A 24858-nucleotide genomic window follows, 5' to 3' on the forward strand; every position below is an offset into this window, starting at 1 on the left:
TGTGTGAGGCCCCGCGCCGTGCCCGGGACGTGTGGCAGAGCGCTGCGGGGCCCAGGCCAAGCCGCCCTACGGGCCCCTGGCCCACCTGCCCTCTGCGCCTAGGTTTACAGCACTAAAATAACAACTTGGTCCTGAAGTTAATTCAGCTCCTTAACACTACCAGAGGCTTCCCCCCCACAAACCCTTCGCTGCCTCCGCGCTTCGTGTCTCCTCCGTGGGTCCCTCGTCGCAGCCTAACCCCATCTCCTCCTAGCGAGAGGCGCCTCCTGTCACCAGACCCAAACGCAGTTTTCAAAGCCAACTACCTCATGTATTGCTCCAGGACTGCGGGGTTTCCGAAAGCTGGAAATCTCAGATCCAACCCCAGTCTTACTGCACCCGCAGCACCGAGGCGGTGCTGTTAGCGACCCCTTCCCTCGCCGGCTCCACTAAGGTGCTCTTGGCTGGTTCGGTCCAGCGAGCAGATGGGGCAGCGGAGTCCCTGGTAGTTCTACAGCTTGTGATGTGTAGCAACAAGCTGCTCAGGGAAGCATTATTTAAAGCTCCCCCTGTTCTTATGCTGGATGGGTGAAAAATTAAGCGCAAAAAAATAAAGGTTGCAATAGAAACAGCCCACAAAATTAAATCACCGTATACTATTCAATTACAGACATTCAGTGTTGCTTTGCCTTGCAGGGAGCAGCGCACATGGCTATATAGTAAAGTTAGAATGGTATTCAGCCAGTCTTGTCACAAAGAGCCTTTCAATATCTCAGCTAGATAATATCGAGTCTTCTATTCTACAATTAACCAGCACAACCCACCCCATACCAAATCATATCTACTTGCTAGACTTCTGCTAATAGTTGCAGGATTGCTGCTTTAAAGGGTACATCTGCTTAGCTATATCAGATTTGAAGGACTTTCACAGAAAGGTATGATAACACTTCTTTTGAGATGAACTGCAGAAATGAGCTACTCAGATTAAAGAGCAGCAAAGCAGATCGCTTAGGGAAAAACGCATGGTTTTGAGAGAGACTGCTATTCAATTGTTCTAAAAAATTCCACTGCACTTTTTAAAAAAAGAATAAAGAAAAGGTCCTACAGCCTGAACAACCACTTAGTTTTCCTTTGAAGCTATTGTTCCAAGCATTCTAGTTTAAAGAGTAGAAGGTTTTGATAAAACAGACTGACAGAAGTATGCGAAATGCCTTCACTTCTCAGTATTAGAAAGCAGCCTCAAAGCGGGTTCGAAAGTTTGGGTCTCAAACAAGAGGGACAGAAAAGATGCTGAAGAGCTGGAATAAAAAAGCAGTGATGCTGAAAGGAGGAGCAATAAGTGGAAGTGTTTCTAGGAGAACCACAGAAAATAAAGTTTTACTACTTTACTACTACTTCTGGCTTAGAGCTGTTCTACTTTTGGGAAGAAACAATCCAAAGGAAATACCGTGATTTAAAGTCTGCACCAGTTCTTTACTAAAGCAGAACAGCTGTTTGATTAACATGCTGATCACCTCTTTGACAGCTGAGTCAGGCAGTTTGTGAAATTTGCAGGAAAATCCCTATTTCATCTCCCAAGCCTAACGCACCATTGACGAGTCAGTTGGGTTACAGCTTGAGTAGCCTTGCACTACACTGCCGTTCTTTTGTTCAGACTGTCATTTTCCTGCCGATTTCTTGTGACTGCTATTTTTAGCACCATTTACTAATGGCAGTTGTGACAGCAAATAACAAAGTCTTCCCTTATTTCCATAGTCAAAGTCCTAATTCAGGCTTTTGCTTTCGAAGCTACAATTCGACTTGCGCACAACCATTGCTGGGGCTGTGTGTTACCCTGTCAGCATAGTCTGACTTCCCATGTTCCAAGAGAATTTTGCTTGCTGGAGAAACAGAACTGCTCTATCAAGACAGAGGCAGACAATTTTAAGCTGAAGCAAATTTAGCAGCTATTCTTGGCCAAAAGGCAGCATTTGAGGGAGGAGCCTGTTAACCCTAAGAAATTCTGCCTGCCTTTCCTGCCCCAACCACAAGAACTGGGAGAGGAAGATAATCACAAGACACCAGCAGTGCGGGAGCTGCTACTGCACATCAGCTGCTGCCATAACCAACCAGCACTACTGGGTACAGCCTTTACGAACTTCCTGCTCGTTTTCAGTGATAATTAGGTGATCTCCAAATCTTATGTATTCCCTCGTGGGTCCCAAGGACTGTTTTGATTCAACTCATTAAAAAATGAAACATGATGTTTTACATTTAGCTTTCCATTCCATTTTCCCTTTCCACTTTGGAGAAGAAATGGACTTAACACTTGAGCAGCAGGGTCAGACCACAACCCACTAATTAGGACAGAGTGATGGTGTCTAGCACCCTTTTACACAGAGCTTTTGGATCTATGTGACTGAGTCTAACACTGACAATTAATTTTCAGTTTAGATAAATATTGTGCTGAGTCAGTTGTCAGCAAAACTGGATTTGATACAGTTTGTTACAATCAATCACCTGTATAATTGTAGCATGCTTCAGTGTAAGTTTCCGACAGCAACAAAGGCCATGCTAATAACAGTTAAAGCCTACTCAGAAATCTGGGAAAATGGAACTAAACTGATGACCAGGCACTTTTTTAACGCCTTCTCACATACTCAGTCAGGTGGCTTAACAACCACCACTTCATTGGATAGAACAAGAAGACTACAACCATAGACTATTTTGAACCATCCTGTAATTTCTTGATAAAGTAGCTGCCAGGTTTGCTCCTTTCTTCCTGCAGCAAACACCTCACATCTGCACTTCTCCAAAGCAGAGGCTGGCGCCTTCCCTGCTGGGCACCACCAGACCCAGCAGCATTACAACCTCCTCTGTCATTTGTGAGTCGCTCAAGCAGTGCTCTGGCTCTACTAGGTACCTTAGCTACCTGCTGCCTTGCAGCTATCTGCTCTCCAGTTCCTCCCACTTTTTAGCAGACTGTCACAAAGTACATGATTACATGCTATTCTACTTCCTCAAAGGAGACTTCTTAAGCAGAGCCCCTGTTCTTGCTTCCCAGCCTACAACCTGTACCTCTCAGGGCAGCAAGTCATTGCCCAAAGTTAGGGTAACAGCATACGTAGTCATACTTACTCATCCAAATATTTTATACACAGTCCCAATTATAAAATTTCAACCAATTAATGGTGAGCTACTTAAAAAAGAAAAATCCTAAGACTTGACACAAATAAACACATTTCAAAACCTCTCACAGGTCCCCTTTTGTTCAACTCTCCTCTCTAAAATTCAAAACAGCATTCTTCCCATTATCTAAGAGGCTGCTTTTCCTTATTAGGCCTATCGAGCACTTCCTGTAACAGGTTACTTGCAGTTTCTCAATCTTCAGATATGCGTATTTACCTTTCTTCCTAGCCTACGTAGCAAAGCCCAAAGTTATGTTGACTTCAGTCTAGTGATAGGGTTGGCTGCCCCGCTGGCTACATTTGTCCTTTTTCCGATGCATACAGTACCATAACAGCTTCCTAAGTACTGCTGTTCTTTTGAGGTTGGTACGAGACACCTATGGTCTGGGAGAAACAAAACTGGCTGTACCACGTCAAGTCCAAGGATCACATACCCACAACCACTACAGAGAGTGGCCATCAGGAGCTGCCTAGAGGAGCAGAGTAAGAACCGAGGCAAGCACACAGTACAACACATTCAGCTTCTGACCATCAGCCGTTTAGGACTTTCTGAGCCAAATGTTATAATTCCACCACCTTACAGAATAAGCAGACCATGAATTAGCCCAATCCATTTTTAGGTCAATGACACCACTTTTGGGTCTCCACAACACGATGCATGGCAGCATGTAGTATATTTTAATGGTCTCATCAAGAGTCCTTAACAAGCTGGTAACAGATCAAAAGTATGGGCTATGACAAGTTTGTTTGTCCTCATGCAAAGCTGATGGATACGCATATGATCTAGCTTTGCAGTGAGACAATCAAAGTAGGCTACGAGTCCCCATTAAGAAACCTGCCCAGTGGAAGTTACTCTCAGCTAATTTTTTATATTGTTATATGGTACAATAGCTAATTTCTTCCCCTAGTTAATACAGTACTAGCACACTGTACTGTCCAGCAGAAATTTTATTTGTAAGGACTTCATATGATCTCAAAAGCCTGATGTTGTGTCTTCCCATAGCTTAAGTGGGGCTGTTTGTGCATTACAGCATTTTCTGATGGAAATTATTCCCCTAGCTTCTTTGAAAGGCTTCAGATTCAAAGTGGACATGAGTCACCACTTCTTGGTACACCAACATTAAAATTCCAGTTGGCAGCCCAGCTGGTTCAGCTCTTATTTAGTAACAAGTTAACCAGTGGCCTTCCATAACTCCTCCTTGATATATCAACACTCGGCTCCAGTGATCATTCAGATCTTCCAGTTTTCAGCTTAAAGCCTAAATGCACAAATTTTACAAATCACAGCAAACAAAATAAAAAGTCTTTTTTTTTTTTTTTCTAATGGGCTTACTCATTCAAAACCATAGAATTCTACTGCTACTTCAGAAATTACTAAGTAATCTATTTTTGTGTTGCAATGCCTGCCTTTGAAAGCAAAAGGTTGAAGAGAAGCATGGGAGCAAACAAGATACAGATTAGGTACGAGGGCCAAAGGACAAACAAGTTACAGAGAAGTCACTACTCCTTTTGAAAACCAATTATAGGCCATATAACCCTTAAAACATACTTGCCCCTTCTTTTTTAAATCAGTGAGACAACATTCCAGGATTCCAAAAGTAGTCAGGATCACTTCTTCATTTGCATTGCAACAGATACCAGAGCAAACCTGTGCCTATACCTGCCCTGTCTGCTCCCCCAAAAGATGACTGTGCCACAGTCTACACAAACATAGTGCCTCAGTCCCTACCTTCCTAGGGAGATCAAAAAAAAAGAAACACCACACACCTGTGCAAAACAAAAAGCTGTGTGATATTCTCCAAACTAGAAACTGTGACAAAACCCAAGAACCTCAGGACTACACCTTCACGCCTTAGCTACACCATCATCCTCATTGCAGTTGTCTTTGGATGTCCCTGTTGGGTCTCTGTAGTTACAGATGGGCTCACTTGCCCTCAGCATTGCTGCATTTTCAAGGGAGAAATGAGAGGGCTGTAGTATCACCTCTCACCACGAGATGGTAGCTGTTTTCTGATGGCTAAAGGGGAATAGGCTTTTAGTAGACCTTTGAGTTGGTGAAATCCTCAGTTTCAGAAAAAGTAGAGAGAAAAGTAAACAGGACCAAAAAAAATCTAATAAACTATTTATGGGATCGTGAATGAACTGAGGCTTGAGAGGAGTGGGGGAAGCTCACATATATTTGGCACAAACATGAAAAAAACCCTACCTAGTGTAGAGGCTTTGGGTGTCCCTTTCTTATTCTTATCCTAGCTCTTCCTGTTAAGAAACTCTTTAGTTGTATTAAATAATGTTTTATGTCATCAACAACATGAAACTCCGGTTATTTTTGGAGACAAAAAACATTCCCAAACTAAATGTTGGGTAATTTTGAAGCAAACTCATAATAAATAAAAAAAAAAGCACCTTTATGTGGATATGTAAATTTACACATCTATCTCATTCTGTACACAGATACATAGAACATTCATTCTCCAAGTTAACAACATATTTGGCCTCGCTTCTGCAATTTTCTCAAAAAAAGTTGAAAGATGCAGCTGTAAATAACCAAAATTTTCAGTCAAGGAAACTATTTCTATACATAAATCAGAGGAAAGACAAAGTTAACACCATAGACATTACTTCTCACTAATTCTTTCTGACAGAAGCTACTTCTTTTTCATCTCTTCCTCAGTTTTAATCCCCATCTTCATAGCACTGTGAAGACGAGTAAACAAATCCTGAACAAATCCAACACACCAATACTCTTTCGTGTCAGCATTCAAAAGGTCCAAAGCCAACCTTGGTGATCCCATCCTAACAAGACTTGCACTGCTTTATCTTTCTCACACTTAAGATTCTCATATGAGTCTCCTTACCACAATAACAAATACACATCTACCCAAACAACCTGCTTTTAAAATCAAGAATCACAATTTTACAAAGGTAAAATACAAAGACTACCAACCAGTAAATCTGCCCAGCTGTTTAATTGCCCCCAACAGAGGGTAGAGCCAAGCCTTTCCCAGGTCCGTCAACTCCTCTTTGCCATCAGTTTCTTGTAAGACGGAGTCAGTCCCAGTCCTTGGCCGAGGTACAGGCTTACAAATACTATAGAATCTACCTTTCCAAATAAATTCTTCTTAGTGCTGCTTATATTCAGCCTGTCTGACCACTGGATCCATACCTTCCCTATCCAGCTAAGGCTAACAACTGACTATAGCCATGCAATCGGACTAGCTGAGCTCAGGGGGAAGGAAAAGCACTTTTCTGTCAAAACAGACCACAAACCCAAGTCCTCATTTAATGGTGCACTGCCCTGCTGTCCAAAACTGAACCAAAACTTAAGACTTACAAGATATATAAAACAGAGGATGCTCCATAGTTGACCTCACAGCAAAACCAAGGGCTCCTGGAGCACAGGACAGTACCTTTGCTGTTGAAGAACAGTTATTAGGCTCGCCATGTCTTAGATAAAGTTGCAGGAATTAAAGAACATAGTGGTTTGGACATCTTCACAGAGCTAAAGTGGGTGGGAAAGGCCACTGATTATCCTGCACGCACAGAGATGGCGCAGCCAAAGAACTGGAAATCGCTGAAGGGAGAGTGAGTCTTGTACAGGAATAGGAGATATATGTGATGGAACAAAACTGGTAGTCTAGCAGAGCCTTTTCAGTGTCCAGGGGATTCTCTAACCTTCATTATCAGATCGGTTTTTAATTCAGGAAGAGTTCACCCCGTGTAAGTTTCATACCTCTCTATAGTTAGTAACTCCACTGCAAGTTTCTACATAAACATCTTTGTCCATCATCTTATCAAAATTAACTCATTTTTCATATGGAAAAGATAAAACAAGTGCATCTTCCTTCCTTGAACAGCAGTTATCTGTTGCAAACATAGATGCTTTAAGATGCCATGAATCTTGTATATAAGATGTTTTTTACACAGCACAACTAGTTGATAGTTCAGCGGTTCCAAGGTAACTGGTGAGAAGGAAAACAGCTGTTTTCCCAGCTGTAATAAAAACAAATACAATCAAGTCAAACATTGATAATCTATATTTCTTCTAAAAATAGTATACATTATAACAGAAGATATAAGAATAAACTGAACACTCAGACCCCATATCTTGTAAACAGATACAAAACTAAAAAAGTGTGTACATCTCAATTCATATCATACAAAGAGGAAAAAATATTTCAAGTATACTAATGAGTAATCCAGTGTGTGTTGAAGATTAAGGCTAACATTTTCAACCTTCAGTGCTGAATTTATGCAGAATCCACAAATGAACTCTCCGAAACAGGTTTATTTCCATCAGACATGAATCCTTGCAGCTGACATTGACTTTTCAAGAGTTTCACGAGATCAGAACTCATTTCCAGAGCTTCTTCAAAATTGTACAAGTTTTAGCCAGAAAACAGGAAAAGGTGTAGATTTCAGTTGAACACCTTGATATAGAAATGCTGCTGCATCATTTCATATTCCCATTGTGAATCTCAGGTGAGAGCTCCAGCTCCTTGCTGGACAGGATCTACCAAAGCAGAGCATACTACTAATACCACACGCATATAACTGTGGTATGTTGTGGGGGAGAAAAGCTGTTTGGCATACATGCCAGCACTCATCACTCTGAAAAACAACTTGACACATGATCCTAAATCATGCATATAGTAGGCCCAAAGTAGGGGGAGTATGCTGGACAATTTGTATTATGAGCCATTTGCACATATGCAGTGGATGCCTCTGTAGGAACTGAAAATAGCAGGCAGCCCAGCCACAGCAGTAGTCCTCAAAGCTGATTCTAGAGCTCCTAACCAAATACAGAAGATTATTTGCAAAAATTAAGAGTTGACAGATATCTATCAGAAAACCCCTGTTCCTAGAAGAGGAACATGAAACAGTTGAACTGCAGCACCAACAAGATACAGCAGAACAATTTCCTCTTTAAAATATAGCTAGAAAACTTACTGTTCTAAAGAGTAGCAGCTTTTTTGAGGAATAGTTAAAAGTTACTAAAAATTCTGGTCTTCAAGGAGCTCTTAAAAAAGAGAAAAAATTCAAACTTCAAATTTAGGTCAGCCTTTTACCTTGAAACTAGATTTTCAGCTTCTTGAAGTCACTAAAATAAAGCTAATTTATGTCACCCCAGAACTAGTGCCTGACATTGAAAATGTTAGTCTTTACTTCTAGCTCCTCTGTAGCCATATCACTCAGTATCTATAATATAGTACTATTAGAGGTCTCTATTCATTCTCTTACAGTAAGAAACTCAGTATACAGCATTAGACTTCCCTCAGCTTTGCTACTAATTCTTAGTAATTTCTACTCGAGAAAAGTAAACAGTGCATCAGCCTGTACCCCATTCTAGTTTTGCCCCACATCTTGACATACTGTTCACCAGTGCTTTGGTATATACACCTATGTACATATTAGTATTGTCTGAGATGCTTTTAGTAAGGGTAACAACTAGAAGTATGTTTAAGTCACAACATTTTTGTGTGGCATTATAGCTATAAGTACTTTCTACATCATACTGTATAACTCATTTTTCAGGAGTTTTTTTTTAAACAATAAAACACAGAAGAATGGTAGGAAAAAGACCAACTTCTAAAATATTTAAAATGTAAACAGCGTAATTCAGAGTATCAAAATTCTTTGAGAAACATCAGTCTAAACTACCATAAGTGCTTTAATAACCATCCACCTGGACTGTAGATGAATTCACCCTCTTAATTTCCTACTAGAGTGGCTTTCATCAATACATAAACTTGTGTTAGTTGCACGCAAGTGTGCAACTACTTTGGTGTGGGACAAAGCAGGTCAACCCACAGGACTGTAGAGAAAACCACAGCCTGTGAAAAGGGAAGTTATACTCAATACTAAGGATATACTGTGGGTAAGGTATTAGCCATCAGCTCACACTGCAAAGGGAGAGGCATTTGAGATAAACAGATAAGTGCACTCAGAGTGTATATTTTCTTCAAAACTTTGGAAACTGCTTTTAAGTATAAAGCATTTTAATGGGTTTTTTTGGTACCTAGTGGTTATGGGCTGGAAAGTCTCTCTGAATTGCATGATTTCTTCTATAGCAAACACATGCCCTATGATGTAGAAGTATGCAAATAATTATTTCACTTAACATCTGTTCTTGTTTATACAAGAGATTTAAAGCTTAATTTGCCTGAATGTGATGTTGAAATACTGAATTAATTGTAACATGCAAATCCAAACTGCTGCTTGGAACACTGAGGTGTTCCTGTGCCAAAACCAGTGTCATAAAGCTTAAAAAAAAAAAATTAAAAAGAGGAAGAAAAAAAAATAACCTCTCATCTTCTACTAGGTAGAACATATAAAATTGTGGAAGGGCTGCCAGAAAGGCCGAGACTTGCCTTCTAATTATGGCTTTCCCAATAGCAACAGCAGACAACTGACACAGTTCACAACTGCTGCAGTAAAACCAGTGGTCTGGCTTTTTCATTCCTCTTCTGCTTAGGAAGCCTACGAACAGCAGCAAAGAAACTGAAGGCATTTGTAGACTCAAGAATACAACCTGCATTATTCCATCCACTTTTGGAAGGTTATCTTTGCAACCCTGAGGGCACAGAACATATATATGTATACAGTACATAAAGCTTACACAGTATACAAACCATCAGTACAGGCTCTCTCTCTCTTGCAAGGAAAACTTCCCGTGTACTAGTGGCAGCTAGTCCCAGCGCTTAAGACGTACAGCCTAACAACTTTCTTTGACCTAGAAGTCATTCTGGTAAGTTCTGTTCCCTCTCTTGGGCCATTCCTCCTCCACCCATTTCAGCAGCACTTTCACAACATCAATTCTCTTATAAAATTTACAGAGATCAATCAGCTGCTCCACAGTCCTGTCACTATTCCGTAGCAAGAACTCCAAGGTGGGACTTTGGGGCTTTTGTTCAAGGAAACACAATTCATCATAAGTCATCCCCCACTTGCTTGCTAAGTTTCTCCAGTTTTTCACTGTTGGGTGGCAGGGATCCAGCTTTAGCCTCACTGTGTACAACAAGTCCTCATCATTGAGCATGTCACTGATGGTCGGTGCACGGAATAAGCATAAGGAGCAGGTGCCATTTTCCTTGCAGGTTTTCTTGAGATCTGCAGTAAAAACCATTACATGGAGAGAGGTTAGGATCTATTGCCATGGTTTCACCAGGAACAAATAGTTCAAAGCACAAAGGGTTGAAGGCTATTATGCTCCCGTGAATCGTTTCTGAAAAAGTCACAGTAGTGACAGGCTAATGCCTTTCCTTATAAAGTACTGATGAAATGAACTTTCTAAGACTTCCTCCTTCCCTACGCTCAGTAGCTATAATCAATAGGAGAGTTATTTTGAAAGCACCATATTTATACTTTTATAGAAAATGCATGAGATTCAATACAGTGTGTGAGCTGGGATATTACCCTTTTTTTGGTTTTGGGAACTACATCGCTTCCTCGAATCTGCCATAATCCCTGCCTACATCACCAACAGCATTATGTGCACATTATGTGCATCTTGTATACACATGTGTAGGATGAAGGAAAAGGTTTTGCACTTCTGAACTGCTGCCTTAATAACAACATGAAACATTTGCACTGAGAATCTCTGCTGACAGCTGCAAACACAACTAACATCTAGTACTTTAACACAATGAAAAAGTGGAAATGTTCCTTTGCTTCCTTTGCTTTGTAAGGGCTCTTATAATAAAAGCTGCCCCTGTTCTACCAAGCAAGACTATTTTAAATGTACATTATAGAAAGGAAGAAATTGCATACTCCTCTATGTGTGAGAAAAATAAAAATACCAAGTTGCTGGAAGTAGGAGGTGGTATGTTCTAAAACCTGCATCAAATACTGAAAAGTGTCATCTAAAGGTCTCCTACACACAACAGTCAATATCTCCCCAGCATTGTGAACAATGTGGTGCTATCAGACTATATTATATATTAATAACCCAGAAAAGCACACAGAAATCAGTTTTAGTCATACTTCTAGTTAAATACTAATACTAAGACCTTTAACCTTGCAGTGGTGTAGGGCATTGTTTGAGCATTTTGGCTGCAGATATGACCTTAACTATCCCTGCTCCTTTTTGAAGGCAGGGAGAATTTGATATGTCAAAGAGTAGTAGATAATGGATGCAGCCTAAAAGCACTTTTTAAAGCTTCTGTCCTCCAACCTTATTGTACAGCTTGAAATAGGGAAGTAACTGGTCCTACGTGGGATAAAACTCTTTGAAAAAGGGACACTACAATAAGAAAACTGATATTAATCAAAAGAGTGATTAAAAACAATAACAGAAAACAGTGACACACAATTTACAAGTGCTGGATCAGTGCTGATCTAAGAGACCTGAACTGTATCTCTGGCAAAGGGCAAATCTGGTACTCAGTACCACCTACTCATAGAAGGTTTTTTGTTTTGGTTTGGGTTGTTTGTTTTTTTTTTTTTATTTGCAGTAATTATTGTCAGACTGTGTGAAAATTCCAGAAAGACCATCAAATTGTGATTTTTTTTATTCTGAGTATTAGTGCTGATAAAAGCAACTCAGCTGAATGTAGCTTCAACGTGCACTTTGGGGTTTGGTTTTAAGGGAAGAACAGACTATTGTTATTTCTGTAACATTGCTCATCGTCTTGCTTTTTTAGCAGGCCAAAGACAACTTTTGAAGTCTTCAACAAGTTAGGACGTGCAGCAGCAACACTGCTACAGACACATAACTTCATACAAATGCTTAGATTCCCTGTTAAGAGGAAACACGTTCTGGTGACATCTTTGCTCACAGGTATTCCACAGGCCTTGCAGCTGTTCTGTACAGAAATACGTATGTGAACTATTCTGTTCTTCTTGCAAACCCTGAACTCTTGATGAAGTGAGACAAAATTTGCTTGCTTCACTCATACCAAGATTTTGTTATACAAAGAAGGCAAAATGTAATCCAATCAAAGTTCTGGCTGAGCTCAAAGGGCAGGAGAGCGCCCTATCTGAATTTCATCTTATTTTGCTTTGCAAGGATGCCAGAGTAAGTTTTATCCTCCAACAGAAGCAGGGAATAAGGGGTAAAGAAAAAACAGGACACAGTTGTACGTAAACAAAACTAAACCAACCTGCTTCTTGTGCTATATCATGTGCAGACTATCAAAAGCATTATAAAGAATCCTGCTTTTCTAAGATGCCCTGTGTTAGATACTGATGAGCAAATGATGATCTACCCATTTAACTGCACGATCCTAATGCTACATGATAGGACAAGCTTCTTTACTAACAGGAAATTCTCAGTTTTTCACTGTTAGATTAACAGAGCTGTACATCATCCACACACACCCCACCCCGAGCTGAGCTTATACAATTATGGGATAAGCCCCCACAGCCCACCGCCACCTTCTGCTCTCTCCAGGTAGCTGTTTACAGATTTATTCCAAAAGTGGATTTACTAGATGTCTTACACATTTTGTATGGTCTGCATTATTGATTGTCACCGCCTTTAAAACAACGAGGAAGCTGTAAATGACACTGCTAATAAAATGAGCTCTACAAGCACTGATTACCTAGGCAGTTCTTGGTTATGACAAAGAGCCGTTTTTAGTAAAGTACTTTCAAAGAAAATCTAGGAATAAAATAAGTAGAACAGTAAAGCTGACATATTACCTGAAAGTGATTCATCAGTATGGTTTTGCGTGTCTTTGTCTTCTGGCTACAAAGCAGAAAACAAATATAAATCAGAACAATGTATCTGAACACCAAAATAACCATCCAAGTGGCAGGAGATTACTTAGAAGAATCCCAAGCTACCTGTGAAGTCAGACAGAGAATATATCCGATTTTGAGGAATCAGAGACGATCTGCAGTCTTTTCAGTCAGCATTTCCACACTTTGGCTCACAAAACTGCCCTGTATTCACTGAACAATGTCATCTTTATTAATGATACGCTACGGGGTTACATCTCTTGTTTTTAACTTGTTTTTAATTCCTTAGCAACTGTTCAACAATTCATATGGTTTGATTAAAAACATTTTTTAAATGCTTTGTAATAAAAAATTGGAATTTTGCCTGTAACATGCAGCAGTAAGGGATTGTTTCATTGATCGAGAAAAAGTGGAGGAGTTTTTTTTACAAATTTCTTTACATACATAGGAAGCTTTTCTAGACAACAGGTGGATTTGAACATTTCTTCTGGTTCACATCTAAACCTCCTCCTGTTTGAAGTAAACATTCCCTCAGTGGCTTTTTGCCTGCTAATTAAACATAATGAAATTACTTGGAGTTTAAGACTGCAACACACGTCATAACATTTCAATTCTACTATTTAGAGAACAACATCTAAAAACTGGAAGGACAGCACCTTGATCCCAGGACTGCGGTAAACTGCAGCTGCCCTTACTTTAACTACACGGGTGTGGAGCCAGGTGAAATAGCTTTCTTCTGTTGAGGATTTAAAGATCAAAGCAGAAGGGGATTTTCCCCTTAGATAGCTGTTATAGAGTATTGTTGATTTTTCATATTGCGTCACTCTTCCAAAACTCTAACAGCAGGCTTCTTAACATTCTGCCGGCTGCACATGCAAACGCAAGCCAACTGAGTAACACTATAGTGTAATAAGATACTCTATTCCTACCTGCTACACCTTCTTTACTAAGAAATCCACTAAAAATAGAATATAGGCAGCTTCAGTTGATGTGGTGAACATGCATACATTCACAGTCCCATTACAAAGAAGGTAAACTATCTCCAAAATATTTAAAGGCTTTGTTAGGAAAGCCAAAATTTGCATGCTGTTTTCAGCATTTCTTTATTCCCTGAAAACTGCAAGATCACACATGCAACTTCAATTCACCCCACAAAATGTCTGGTCTCTGCTCAAGACAGATCTAACACTGCATATACCACTTGTAGCAAATAATCCTTGCCATTATCTTTTAGTAGGTTAATTTTTGCACTGGCACCATGTAAGCTTTCTCTGGACAGAGCTTTTTAAACATGATCTTGGCCTTCATGGCAACTTTTAAGCACCTAAAGTTTAAGAAAAATAAAATCTGGAAATCCTGATTATAGTAATTGTGTCCCTTCCCACAAATTTCTTAAAAAGGTAGAACATTATTACCGAGCCCTGAGCAGCAAATCCCCAGAAGGGTAACTCATTGGGACAATGAGGAACTGCTCATCACAGCTCAGCCTCCCCAGAGATCTGTTTCAGATGAAACATACAAGCAAATAAAAACAAAAGAGAAAAAATAATAAAAAAGGAAAACCAGATATTCACTTAGTTTGCAATAGCTAAGTTGCTATCCTGAGCTTCAGTAACATTGCCCAGACTTTATGAATTCATGAAAGTTCAAACTGTATTGTGAAAGCTAATACCTAAATGACTTTAAGAGATGTCATTATACTCAAGTATAATGCCATCTCAAGCCACTAGCAGGAGTGGCTAGTACTGCAAAAAGAACAACGAAAAACAGGGATACCTACCTGTGCCATGCATCTGCTTTCAAAATTGGCAATTTTACTGATCAGTTATTATCCACTTTTATCAATCAGATGCACTCAGGTTTATTCAAGATCATTTTCTTGTAATGTAATTGCAATAAGACAATGTAGTGTTACTGCCCATGAAATGAAGGTGTAACACAAGAGTATTTTTTTCCCACAATCAAAATCCAGACAACCTCTACAGGTCTAATCAAAGCTATAAACCTATGCACAATCTGAAGATAAGCAGAAAGTTTTCCAGCTCTGTAGAACCACTAACACCCTAAGACACTGAAATATCTTTATAGTGATTCTAAGCTGGTAATAAATGCCCTCTTCTTGATGATGGGAATAAGACAGTTACCTCCATCATCTGTGAAATGCATACCAAACCCATGTTTGTTTCTGATGAAATTCAGCTGAGACTCTGGCATAAGTAATTCCTTCTAATTCTTCATCTTGCTGGAAAAGGCTCATTCATCTCTCTTCTCCAAGTTTTCTGCTCAACCCAAAGAGAATCAATTTGAAATGCAGCAAAAAACATTCCCTTTGAAAGATGGTAACCATGGAGCATGGGAGCCACTTAGCATTGCCCGCTCTGTGGCAACATAAGATTTCACAAACAGCGGAGAGTTTCCACTGCGGGAAGAGCAGTGTCCCAAATTCAAAGCAGAACAGTCAAATACCTCCCTAAGGACAAAATACAAGGAGTCCAAAACCTAGGATGCCTTACTACTTCACTTATTCTCTGCCCTGGCTCTGTTTTCAGAAGGAAAGAGGGAGAGCATGCATGACAAAACCTTAAATCTTTGTTGGCTCTTCTTCAGAGCATTTACACACTAATCAAAACCTATTTAAATGACAAAGCACATATTAATGATTAAATAACCATTCTTTTGCTCTTCTCCACAAAAGCTCACTTCACTGAAGTCTTTTCAAAAGAGAGACTATTTCTGGTCTGTTCTACTGAGTAATTCCATGCTCTCCAGATATAGTCTGAAAATATATTTGTTAACATACTTCTTTGTCAACAGCAATAACTTAGTTCACATTCAAGTATCATTTTTCTTACCTGTTGGATTAGGCCAGAATCTGATGTAAGGGTCTTGATGTTCACAGATGCAATTTCCAATGTAACTTGATCTGTTAGGTATTCCTCATCTAAGACAAAGATTGTGAAACACTGATCTTCCACCCAAATACAAATTTGAATAGTAACAATATCAAACAAAAATTACAGATGTCTAGCACACAAAATTTGACTTCATATCATGACCAGTCACTGGGAAATGCTGGATTAGAAGCCCAAAATATTAAATTGGCAGAAACTACAACAACCATGCAGAGCATGACTGTACTAAGAAAAATAATTCCTGTAGAGATCAGATATTAGTGTAGCAGGTTTTTTTTCAAACAATCACCACAGTACTTTTGAAGCAAGAGTCATGTTCTTCTTTCAGAAAGCTGACCAGAGAATATTTACTGAACCAATACATCAAAGTAGGCTGAAGATGATTGTCACAAGTCAGTACAACCCTTTTTGCTTTGCTTTTCTCATCACACTTACAATGATAATTGTAGAAATACATATTACACAAATGTTTACCTTTTATTCTGCCCCTTGTGAATTAGGCTTATCCTACTTATCTCTACTACACAGGAGTTTTCTGAAGCACTGAAATAATCCATTTTCAAAGTGTGTTTATCACCTGCCCTGGGAGTCCACCGAAAAGCACAACATTCTCCAGCATAGCACAAACTCTATTTACCTTTCCAGCTTCACTTCAGCCCTCAACACAAGGTACGAGGGATGCATAAGCCCTTTGAGAACCTTGTGCAAACAGACAAATTTCACTCTGCGTGATTAATTAGGTCCTCATCATCAAACCATCTGCATAATTCCCCTGGGTCGGGTACTGACCAACCAATAGCACGAGCTTAAAAGAGGTTATATTCCACATGTTTTTACACACAAGAACTCTCCATGGTTGTGACTACATTTGTAGTGCTGCTACATTTCCATTTGCTGTTTGTTTAGTGGGAAGATCTCATTAAAGAACAGCTATTATCCTTATGAATTGTCAGATAATAGAAAGAAGGCATATTTCCTTATCTCACTTAAGAAACTGATCTGAATCAAATAAATTCCTCCTTACAGTTGCAAGAAAACAAAACAAAACAATTATTTTCTTCTTTTCCTGGTTTTATAAGACTGCTGAAACTTAACGTCAAAGAGTATTCCACCTCCAGGAGGCTAAATGTTTAATAAGGATCATCTCTATTCTTTATGACTAAGTCCAGAGACAACAGAAAAAAATAAAATAAAAAAAGTCTTGCTGAAAATGCAGAACATGGGCATCAAAATTCCACTTCATTTGTGTGGAAACATATGTGAAATTTGTTCTGTACCTGAGTGGAGGAAGAATTATAATCAAAACACGACAAAAACATTAAGCCTAGTCCTGCAAGATGAAAAGTTCCCCAACTCACCTTTAATTTATAATTGGTAGAGTGTGCTAAGAACTTAAATAAGTTATGGCCCCCAAATGGTCCATTAATTAATTGACCTATAAAAGCAACAAAACAGTCCCTACTCCACCCCCAGCTAATGTACTGTCTATTCAAACATATCTGAAGCACACATAATTTTGTTACACAGAATCAAACCTGCACATCTGTAACACTTTTTAGCTCACAGATTCATATTTCTGAGTCTATATTTTTATAGAAATAGTTATGTAAAGTCATTCTCAGAAAAAAAAAAATAAATCACAGAAATGAACAGAATACTAAGAGGTATTTGTATCACTTTCAACTCCAAAGGGGAAATGTCAAGCTATATTAGTACTTGCATCTTTTTACATTTAGTAAGAGGAAGTAGAAACTAAAATTAAAAATAAAGCAAGTTCATTTCCTTTCTACAGAAAGTGCTGAAATGTCTACTTCCTCTCCTCTTTCCTATTTAAATTAAATGCATTTAAAAGACGCAATCTCAGATTTCAAACAATTTTGACAAATTTGTAATTTTGGAATTTATCTGATTAATTTTGTGCAGGACCTGATGTCACAGGTGAAATAAAAAACAGGGCATGGAAAAGAATGTTACAGAGAAATTTCTTTAGTGTTAATAAACAATTTGGAAGGAATAAACCACCTGGGTGAAAATAAACAGAAAGTAGTTTATGATTTCAAATTAGTTTTCATCCCACATTCTCCTTCCTTACTGAACAGCACTTGTGAGAAGATGCTTGTTTTCTCTGGCTGGCTCCCTCAAGCCCCCAGAATAGTCTCCGACCTTTCTTTAACCCCATGGTATATTGTTCAAGCTCCTTAGCAAAAGTTTCCACTGTGGCTTCTGCATAGTTTCCTGTGTCCCTCCCCAATGCAGACCTGCTGTGCAACACAAGACAGAGAACACACTACCTGCAGAGTGCTCCTCAACTGAGCCCCTGCCAGTGCATTCCCTGGACAAAAGACAACGGTGAAGCCTGGGATGACAAAAAAAAAAACACCCCACATGTCAAGGAAACCATAAAGGGGATATTCACACTGTGTAATACACGTATTTGACTTCAGTGCAACACAAAATCTGCACTCCCTCACTCCATTTTCAGTGAGGAGAGGCAGAAACTTGTGCAGAGTGGACCTATATTAGGTTCCCAAGTAGTGGTATTAATACCTGCTGAAGGTAAAACATAGCATAAAGACTTAATTGGTTATAGGGCTGAGAATGCAACCAGAGGCAAGAAAGCTGGAAGGTATTTCTGGATTATATTTCTGATAACCTGAAGGCACTGGTAATCTCTTCAAAGCTACCTTCCAACGTTATCATGTCTCTTATTTCTGTTCTCTGAACACTGTGTTTTCATGGCACCCCTGTATTTTCCTTCCAGATTGAGAACCAAGATCCTCTGATGATAGTTTTAGACTGACTTTTAGATCAAATCTAAACTTTGGAAGGAAATTTTGAGTTATATATATATATATACACACCAAACTGACCTTAAAAATACAGAAGACAACACTACATTTCAAACATAAACATCTAGGAAAAAGTAAGATTCTTTCAATCTGTTGGATAACACCAATGGTTTTATCGCACATAACAACACAGATCTATGACACCTGAACAGAAAGAATTCACAATACTTACCCTTAGGTACTCCTGTATCTTGGACAGGATATTTTTCAGTCTGTCACAAAAAGGCAAGAGACACAGATGTCTGTTATTTTGAGTGTAACTGTGCTAGAGAAAAAAGTATATAAAACTGCATAATTATAGCTGCATCCCTTAAATTGCTACTAGTTGATCTGTCTATAATCAGACATTGTAACGTGCTTCTTACACAGGAATTGAGATCCTACTAACACGACTGATTACCACATGCAAAAGTAATACAGATTGCTGCTTTGCTGCAATATTTTTAGATGGGTTTTTTTAGTGAAAAAGCAGAGATTGGGAATGAAATTTTGCATTTAAGTAGCAAAATAATCTATAAAAGGTAATACATACCAGGAGGAACAGAGATGACTTCAAAAGCTCTTTTAGCAGATATAAGCTTTTACTAAAATGTAACTGTACTGAAAGAAAAAATATTTTTCCCTTCTGCTCTAAAAATAAAAAGCTGATCCAGATGCTATAGAAAACTATTATTACCAAGTTTAAGGGGATAGCTGCTGATTTCTAGGCATGTTATAGCTTACTATTATACCTGAAATCTACCTACTTCATTATGACCCCTACCCTTATGTAGAAGTAGGTGTGGCTTTTCTAGAAGCTGGTAACCAAGCAAAAAGATTAAAGACATCTTAATTTAAGGAAGAGGGGTGGGTGGGTAAACAAACTTTAATTTGTCTCAGACACAGCAACTTTTCCCCACCTTTCAAAAACTCCCCTTGGCAAAATACAGCATCTAATTTAGTCAGTCAACAAAACCAATCACAAAGTCTGTATCCTTTATTGAAACCTGCTGACACAAATGCATGTACACAAACTGCAATAATGAAGGATCAGTATTTAAAGTACTGGTGAAATTTTCAGAGTTTCTTGCTGACTCCCTGTTGTAAAGCTTCAAAATGGGAAGAAAACACCAAGGCAAAGCAGTAGCTTGCTCACTTGCCATCCATAAAATAAACCAATGCATTTCAATCTGTTTACATAACTACATTAGACAACAGTCTTCTCTGGGCTACATGGCACTGTAACATTTCCCCAGAGAAAACAATCCATAGCAACCTTAAAAAGAAAAACTCTTATAAGACTTGACAGAATTTCGTATTACTTTTACCTGATATGCTCCTTGTCTCAGCATAAGACTGGCGTGTTTAATATCCTAAGACACAAAAATTTATCATAAGACGTGTTACTCTATTTGCCCACAAGCAGTAGAGCACGCTATGTGGTCTCTCCCTAGGTTCATCCATGCCTGCTGTAAGGCACTGCTGTTTGGTCTTACTTTTCCAGGACTAACTCACCAGACAAAATAGGTACAGGAAGAAATAACAACTTAGTACAACTAAATTTTAAGCCTTAGGTGGGTTTTCTTATCCCTCCAACCCATATAGACAGAAAAATGTCACCACCAATCCTTCTTGATTGTTTTTTTTTTTTGTGTGTGGTTTTTTGGTTGGTTGGTTGGTTGGTTTCTTTTTAACCAAAAAAAAGGTACTGTCATAGCCTCTAGAGGTTATTCCATGGACAGCTCAGCTGGTAACATCCAATTCAGCTTAAGTACCTATTGGTATTTTTATTCACGCTTTAATTGCACAGGGTTAGTAAATTAAAATTTGTTTATGTAATCATATGGGTAAGCAAACACCTAGATATAAGCATGGTTTAAATTAATATTCTTGAATGTTTTACCTCACTTCTGCACTACATAACTGTAGAGAGCTATAATGATTTTAACTGTATTAGACCAGAAACACATACCATTGTTAAGGAAAGAGTGCTTGGATCTGTATCCTCCACCGGCTCTTTTGCTGCATGATCTGCTGGAAATAAGAAAGCTTTATCACTGCATAATCCTCAACATGTTTCTGTCTGGCAACTCATATCCTGCTTCTTGGTCTGACCAAGATAAAGCACAACTATGCAGCCATTGCATGCGTTATGTCAAATTACATTTCCATAAGAAAACATGACAAACTAGAAAATGTCAGAGCTATTAGCACATAGATGAGACACTACATGCAACAAGGAAACCCAATTCTAAGCTAACAAAAGATAGACTTAAATGAAAATTGTAAATTATCTGTAGTAAAAAAAAAAAAAATCAGAAAGCAATTCCACAATAAAAAGTAAAATTCAGCAAATTTGCTAAAAGGTAAGTTTTGCTCTCCAAGTGACAGTAGCCTATTTTTTCCTCAAAGCAATAATTCAAACAGTACACATACCCACTACAACAAAAACTAATACTATAATAAAGAGCAGATTGTAGTACAAAACCTAATAAAAAAACATATTTGAGGTAAACATTAATTATTTGTATACAATAGATTCATAAACTTCAATTATATTAACATCAAAAGGATGCAAAAATAAATCTTCAGAGTACTTGCAGGTGAATAATTAAATGTCAACCACTGCATCAATGGCTAAATTGACAAATAACAGAGGGGTACTGAACAAAAGCACACAGAGAATCTGAAACAAATCTCATACAAAAGTCAGGATTCACAAAACCATTCCTGTAATTTAACATCATCCTGCCATTTTCTTGAGGAATCTCTTCTGCTGATAAGATCACGTTTTCAAAAACTGAAAAGCATTTTAAATTATGTAGTAGGATTTTCAATCCATTATTGTCACTCTCATTCTAAAAGTCCTTATACTTACTACAAGTACATGTTAAATGCTTTCAGCAGCAACCAGTAAGGGGTGGTTGGAATCAATATTAGGTGATTACCTTTTCCCAAAAAATACAGAAACCAGTGCATTTAGAACACAGTCCCAGAAATTAAGTACAAAATGCACAAGTATAAACACTGAGCGCCGAAATAGCCAGAAGTTACGCAGACACTATTCTAACCAACTGGAATTGAGCATAATTGTTTATTTTGGGACCTACTCCTGCAGATCTACTCAATACAATACAGCAACAAGCTAAAGCATAAGACAATCAACAGGCTTGAAAATAAAACAGGTGGCAGCACCGGGGACAGAAGCAGCAGCCCCAGGGCTCCGGGCAGAGCCCTCCTCCCTCCTGCTTCTGTGAGGCAGCCCCATCAGCAGCAGTTGTGGGGTGTCCGGTGGAGTGCCCAGCCCCTCTCTGCAGGTCTAGGAAGAGCCTTTCTCAGTGCTGTGCCCACAGGAAGACCACAGGCATTCTCCAGGCAGGTAGCCTGGATCAGAGGGGTCAGGTCTATGAGGCTCGAGCACAGCCTTTGCACATACACACACTGAATGATTTAAGGTGGCAAAGGTGTATGAAATTTCAGATGAGCATGTTCACACTGCAGTACAAAGTTTAGGAAGACACACGCAGAAGAGGAAAAAAGCCCAAACCAAAACCCCATATTCTTGTCACATGTGCCCATTTTGGTAAATATGAAATCTCTGCTCCAGAAACATGTTATTAACGGAATGTTCTGGACAAAGCCTGTCCTGATGGCAAGGGCCAGCACAAACTGCCATAAGCTTCCCAACTGAAATGCAGAGAGGTTGAGAGTCAGACTAGGATGTGAGAAAATAAAGTAAGCTGGCGTAAGACATTGCATGAGAGTAGGGCCAAAAATCGAGGATCCAAGCGGGAACTGTAGTGGAGAGCTGTGAAGGAACTGGAAAGGTAGCTGGGGCAAAGAGAGAAGCCCACCTGTACAGGAAAGCTGAAAAAGAAGGAGGTACCAGGAGCCAAAGAAAAGCTCCAAGGAAGAAGGCCAGCCCAGGCATCCCTAGTCTCACTGTTTCTCCACTATCAGCAAAGACCCAACAAACCCAGTGGCAAAGCATGCAACTTACTGTCAGTTTACTCTGAAGGCCTTACAGCTCCTCCTTATGGATTCTTAGGTGCATTAAAAAAAAAAAAAAATCTTTCTTTTGTCCTTGTAATATGAGGAGCCTCGAGGTAGATGAAAGCAGATCCCACAAAAGGTCCATGCCCCGGTGAACCTTGGTGGCTACTGTAACTACAGTAAGGGTTTCATCCCCTATCTTCTGTAATATCTCCAAGATACTGCCAAGGTACATTACCACACTGGTAATTTACTTTTCACATTCCAGAGGGAAGCACTGAAAAAAATGAGGGAAGCTCCAAGAATACAGGCATTTGAAATAAGGACTGGACAGACCCCAGGGTGACAAGAGGTGGTGGCGTACAGGGTGGTACCTTTAATTGACTCCTGCTTTCTAGGTCTCACATGGAAACACAGTCACTGTCAATCTGTGACTCTGCATCTTTCTTCCTTAGTATACATCCTGAAAAATATTTTAAAACTGTATTTCTTTAATACCTCAATTTCTTCCCTTTTGTTTTTCTAGTTCTTTATGAAGAACAGCAATTTCCATGTTTTTCATGTCGTAGAGCACTACCAAGTCCCTATACTTTCTGTAAGCCACACATATGTCTATGAATATTTGTACTTATGAACAAAGGCTCCGCATACTGGCTGCAGATGATTCACCATGGTCTTGTAGACCACTGATAGTAGGCAGATAATTTGAAAACCACAGACTTAATATTTAATTGGGAATAAGGCAATTAAAATGCCATGTCCCCTCTCTCTTTCCCACATGTATCTCCCACGGCATTCTGCAGCTCATCTCCTACAGCTGGATGCAGGTGCACAAAACAGCAGGGAGGAAAGTTCTCCGTTTACCTCAAATGTAAAACATCCACAGTTTTGCATGTTGAAAGGCCAACAGGAAATACAGGCATCATCTGACTGACTATTCAGTGCACATCGTCTGGTTTCATAGCTACTTTGACAGACAGCTTGATAACAACAATGTCTGGGCTCCCTGAAAAAAATCACTATCGCCATACTCTCCACTAACAGCATACAGACACTGGCCTACATTTACACTTTTGCCAGGAACCACACGTGAGTTGACTCAGATGGACATAAATCAGCGCCTGCAAACTGACTCAGAGATATAAGGCAAGTTCGACGGTTGCCCCCAAGGTTTCTTTCTGCCACCCAGGACCTGCACGCTGACTGCTCAGCGGCTGCCATGGCTCTTCTGCCTGAGCCTGTCCAGTATAACCAGTCTGCAACAGGAACAGCAGACTTGTATCCATCACCACTGCTTCACTCTGTTCAATACTGCTACTCTACCAGGGATGCAATGCTGCACCCTTAGTATGAACAGTTTGCCAGTTTTATATATATGCGAGTATATATGTGTCTACACAAACATATTCAAACTTCTAATCCTCTATCTGCTCTTCATCCTTGCATTGGAAGTAAGTCTGAAGGAAAGTTTTGGAGAACTCAGGATTTTGACCTTTAAGCAGGAAGGGGTTCACAAAGCACCATACTACTACCGTCTGTTACAGTTTTTTCCCTGCAACACAGCCTTGACACCGTGAGTAGTCAGTGAGGCACGTAAGGTCTGCTGTAGTTATGTAGTTCAACCATATACGTATAAGACCTCTTTCACGCCAAGGCAGGGCATACACATTGAGTACAACTTAGTACAACTCAAACAAAGTGATCACCCTATTATTAATGTTGTTCATAGAGATGAACCCTTTGATTAAACTCAAATCAACAACGGTGCTTTGACCAGATGCACGTGAATTTCAGATTTGAATAAGAGGAGGAAATACAGCCAATTATATTAGAATATTCATTCTCTGAAAAATCTAAGTCCATCAGCCCTTGCTTACTTTTGTTTACTGTTACCTACTCCAAACTGTCACTGCCTGATCAGATCGGTTGGGAAAAACTATGATGCTGGCACACCTGAGATGAGGTACTTAAAAGTTATTTGCACCATTAGCCATGTAAGTTAAAGAACGTGGGCTTCCTAATGACCAGGATTCTGGGATTTTAAGAAAATGGCATTTTAATGTGCTGTTAGCAAGCACATTAAACTTATATGCTAAACACTGGAGCAGGCTTGACAAGACAAGTTGCACTAAATCACATCAGCAGAGCACATGATAAATTATTACTACGCTTAATTAGCGTGTGCGGAGGGGGAAGGGAGCACCTAACAAACCCTTTTAATCTCGGCCGGGGCTGGACTCCTCACCTGGCTCCCATGAGCCACGGCCGCAGGTTACCCCCTCCCGGGCAGGGAAGCGAGGC

At 39.4% G+C, this 24858-nt stretch overlaps 1 protein-coding gene across 1 annotated transcript; it reads right to left on the bottom strand.

Annotated features, from left to right (window-relative positions):
* Positions 1-9634: 9634 nt before the first annotated feature.
* Positions 9635-23778, bottom strand: EDARADD (EDAR-associated death domain). The gene is made up of 6 exons (XM_009885937.1): positions 23691-23778; positions 20537-20598; positions 18758-18797; positions 15677-15765; positions 12786-12831; positions 9635-10253 (listed from the first exon to the last, which is right to left on the bottom strand). Exons 1-6 carry the CDS (start codon positions 23776-23778, stop codon positions 9877-9879), a joined length of 702 nt encoding a protein of 233 aa, XP_009884239.1. The 3' UTR covers positions 9635-9876.
* Positions 23779-24858: the final 1080 nt, after the last annotated feature.

This window comes from Charadrius vociferus, unplaced genomic scaffold, assembly GCF_000708025.1.
Source record: "Charadrius vociferus isolate BGI_N301 unplaced genomic scaffold, ASM70802v2 scaffold435, whole genome shotgun sequence".
Taxonomy (NCBI): Eukaryota; Metazoa; Chordata; class Aves; order Charadriiformes; family Charadriidae; genus Charadrius; species Charadrius vociferus.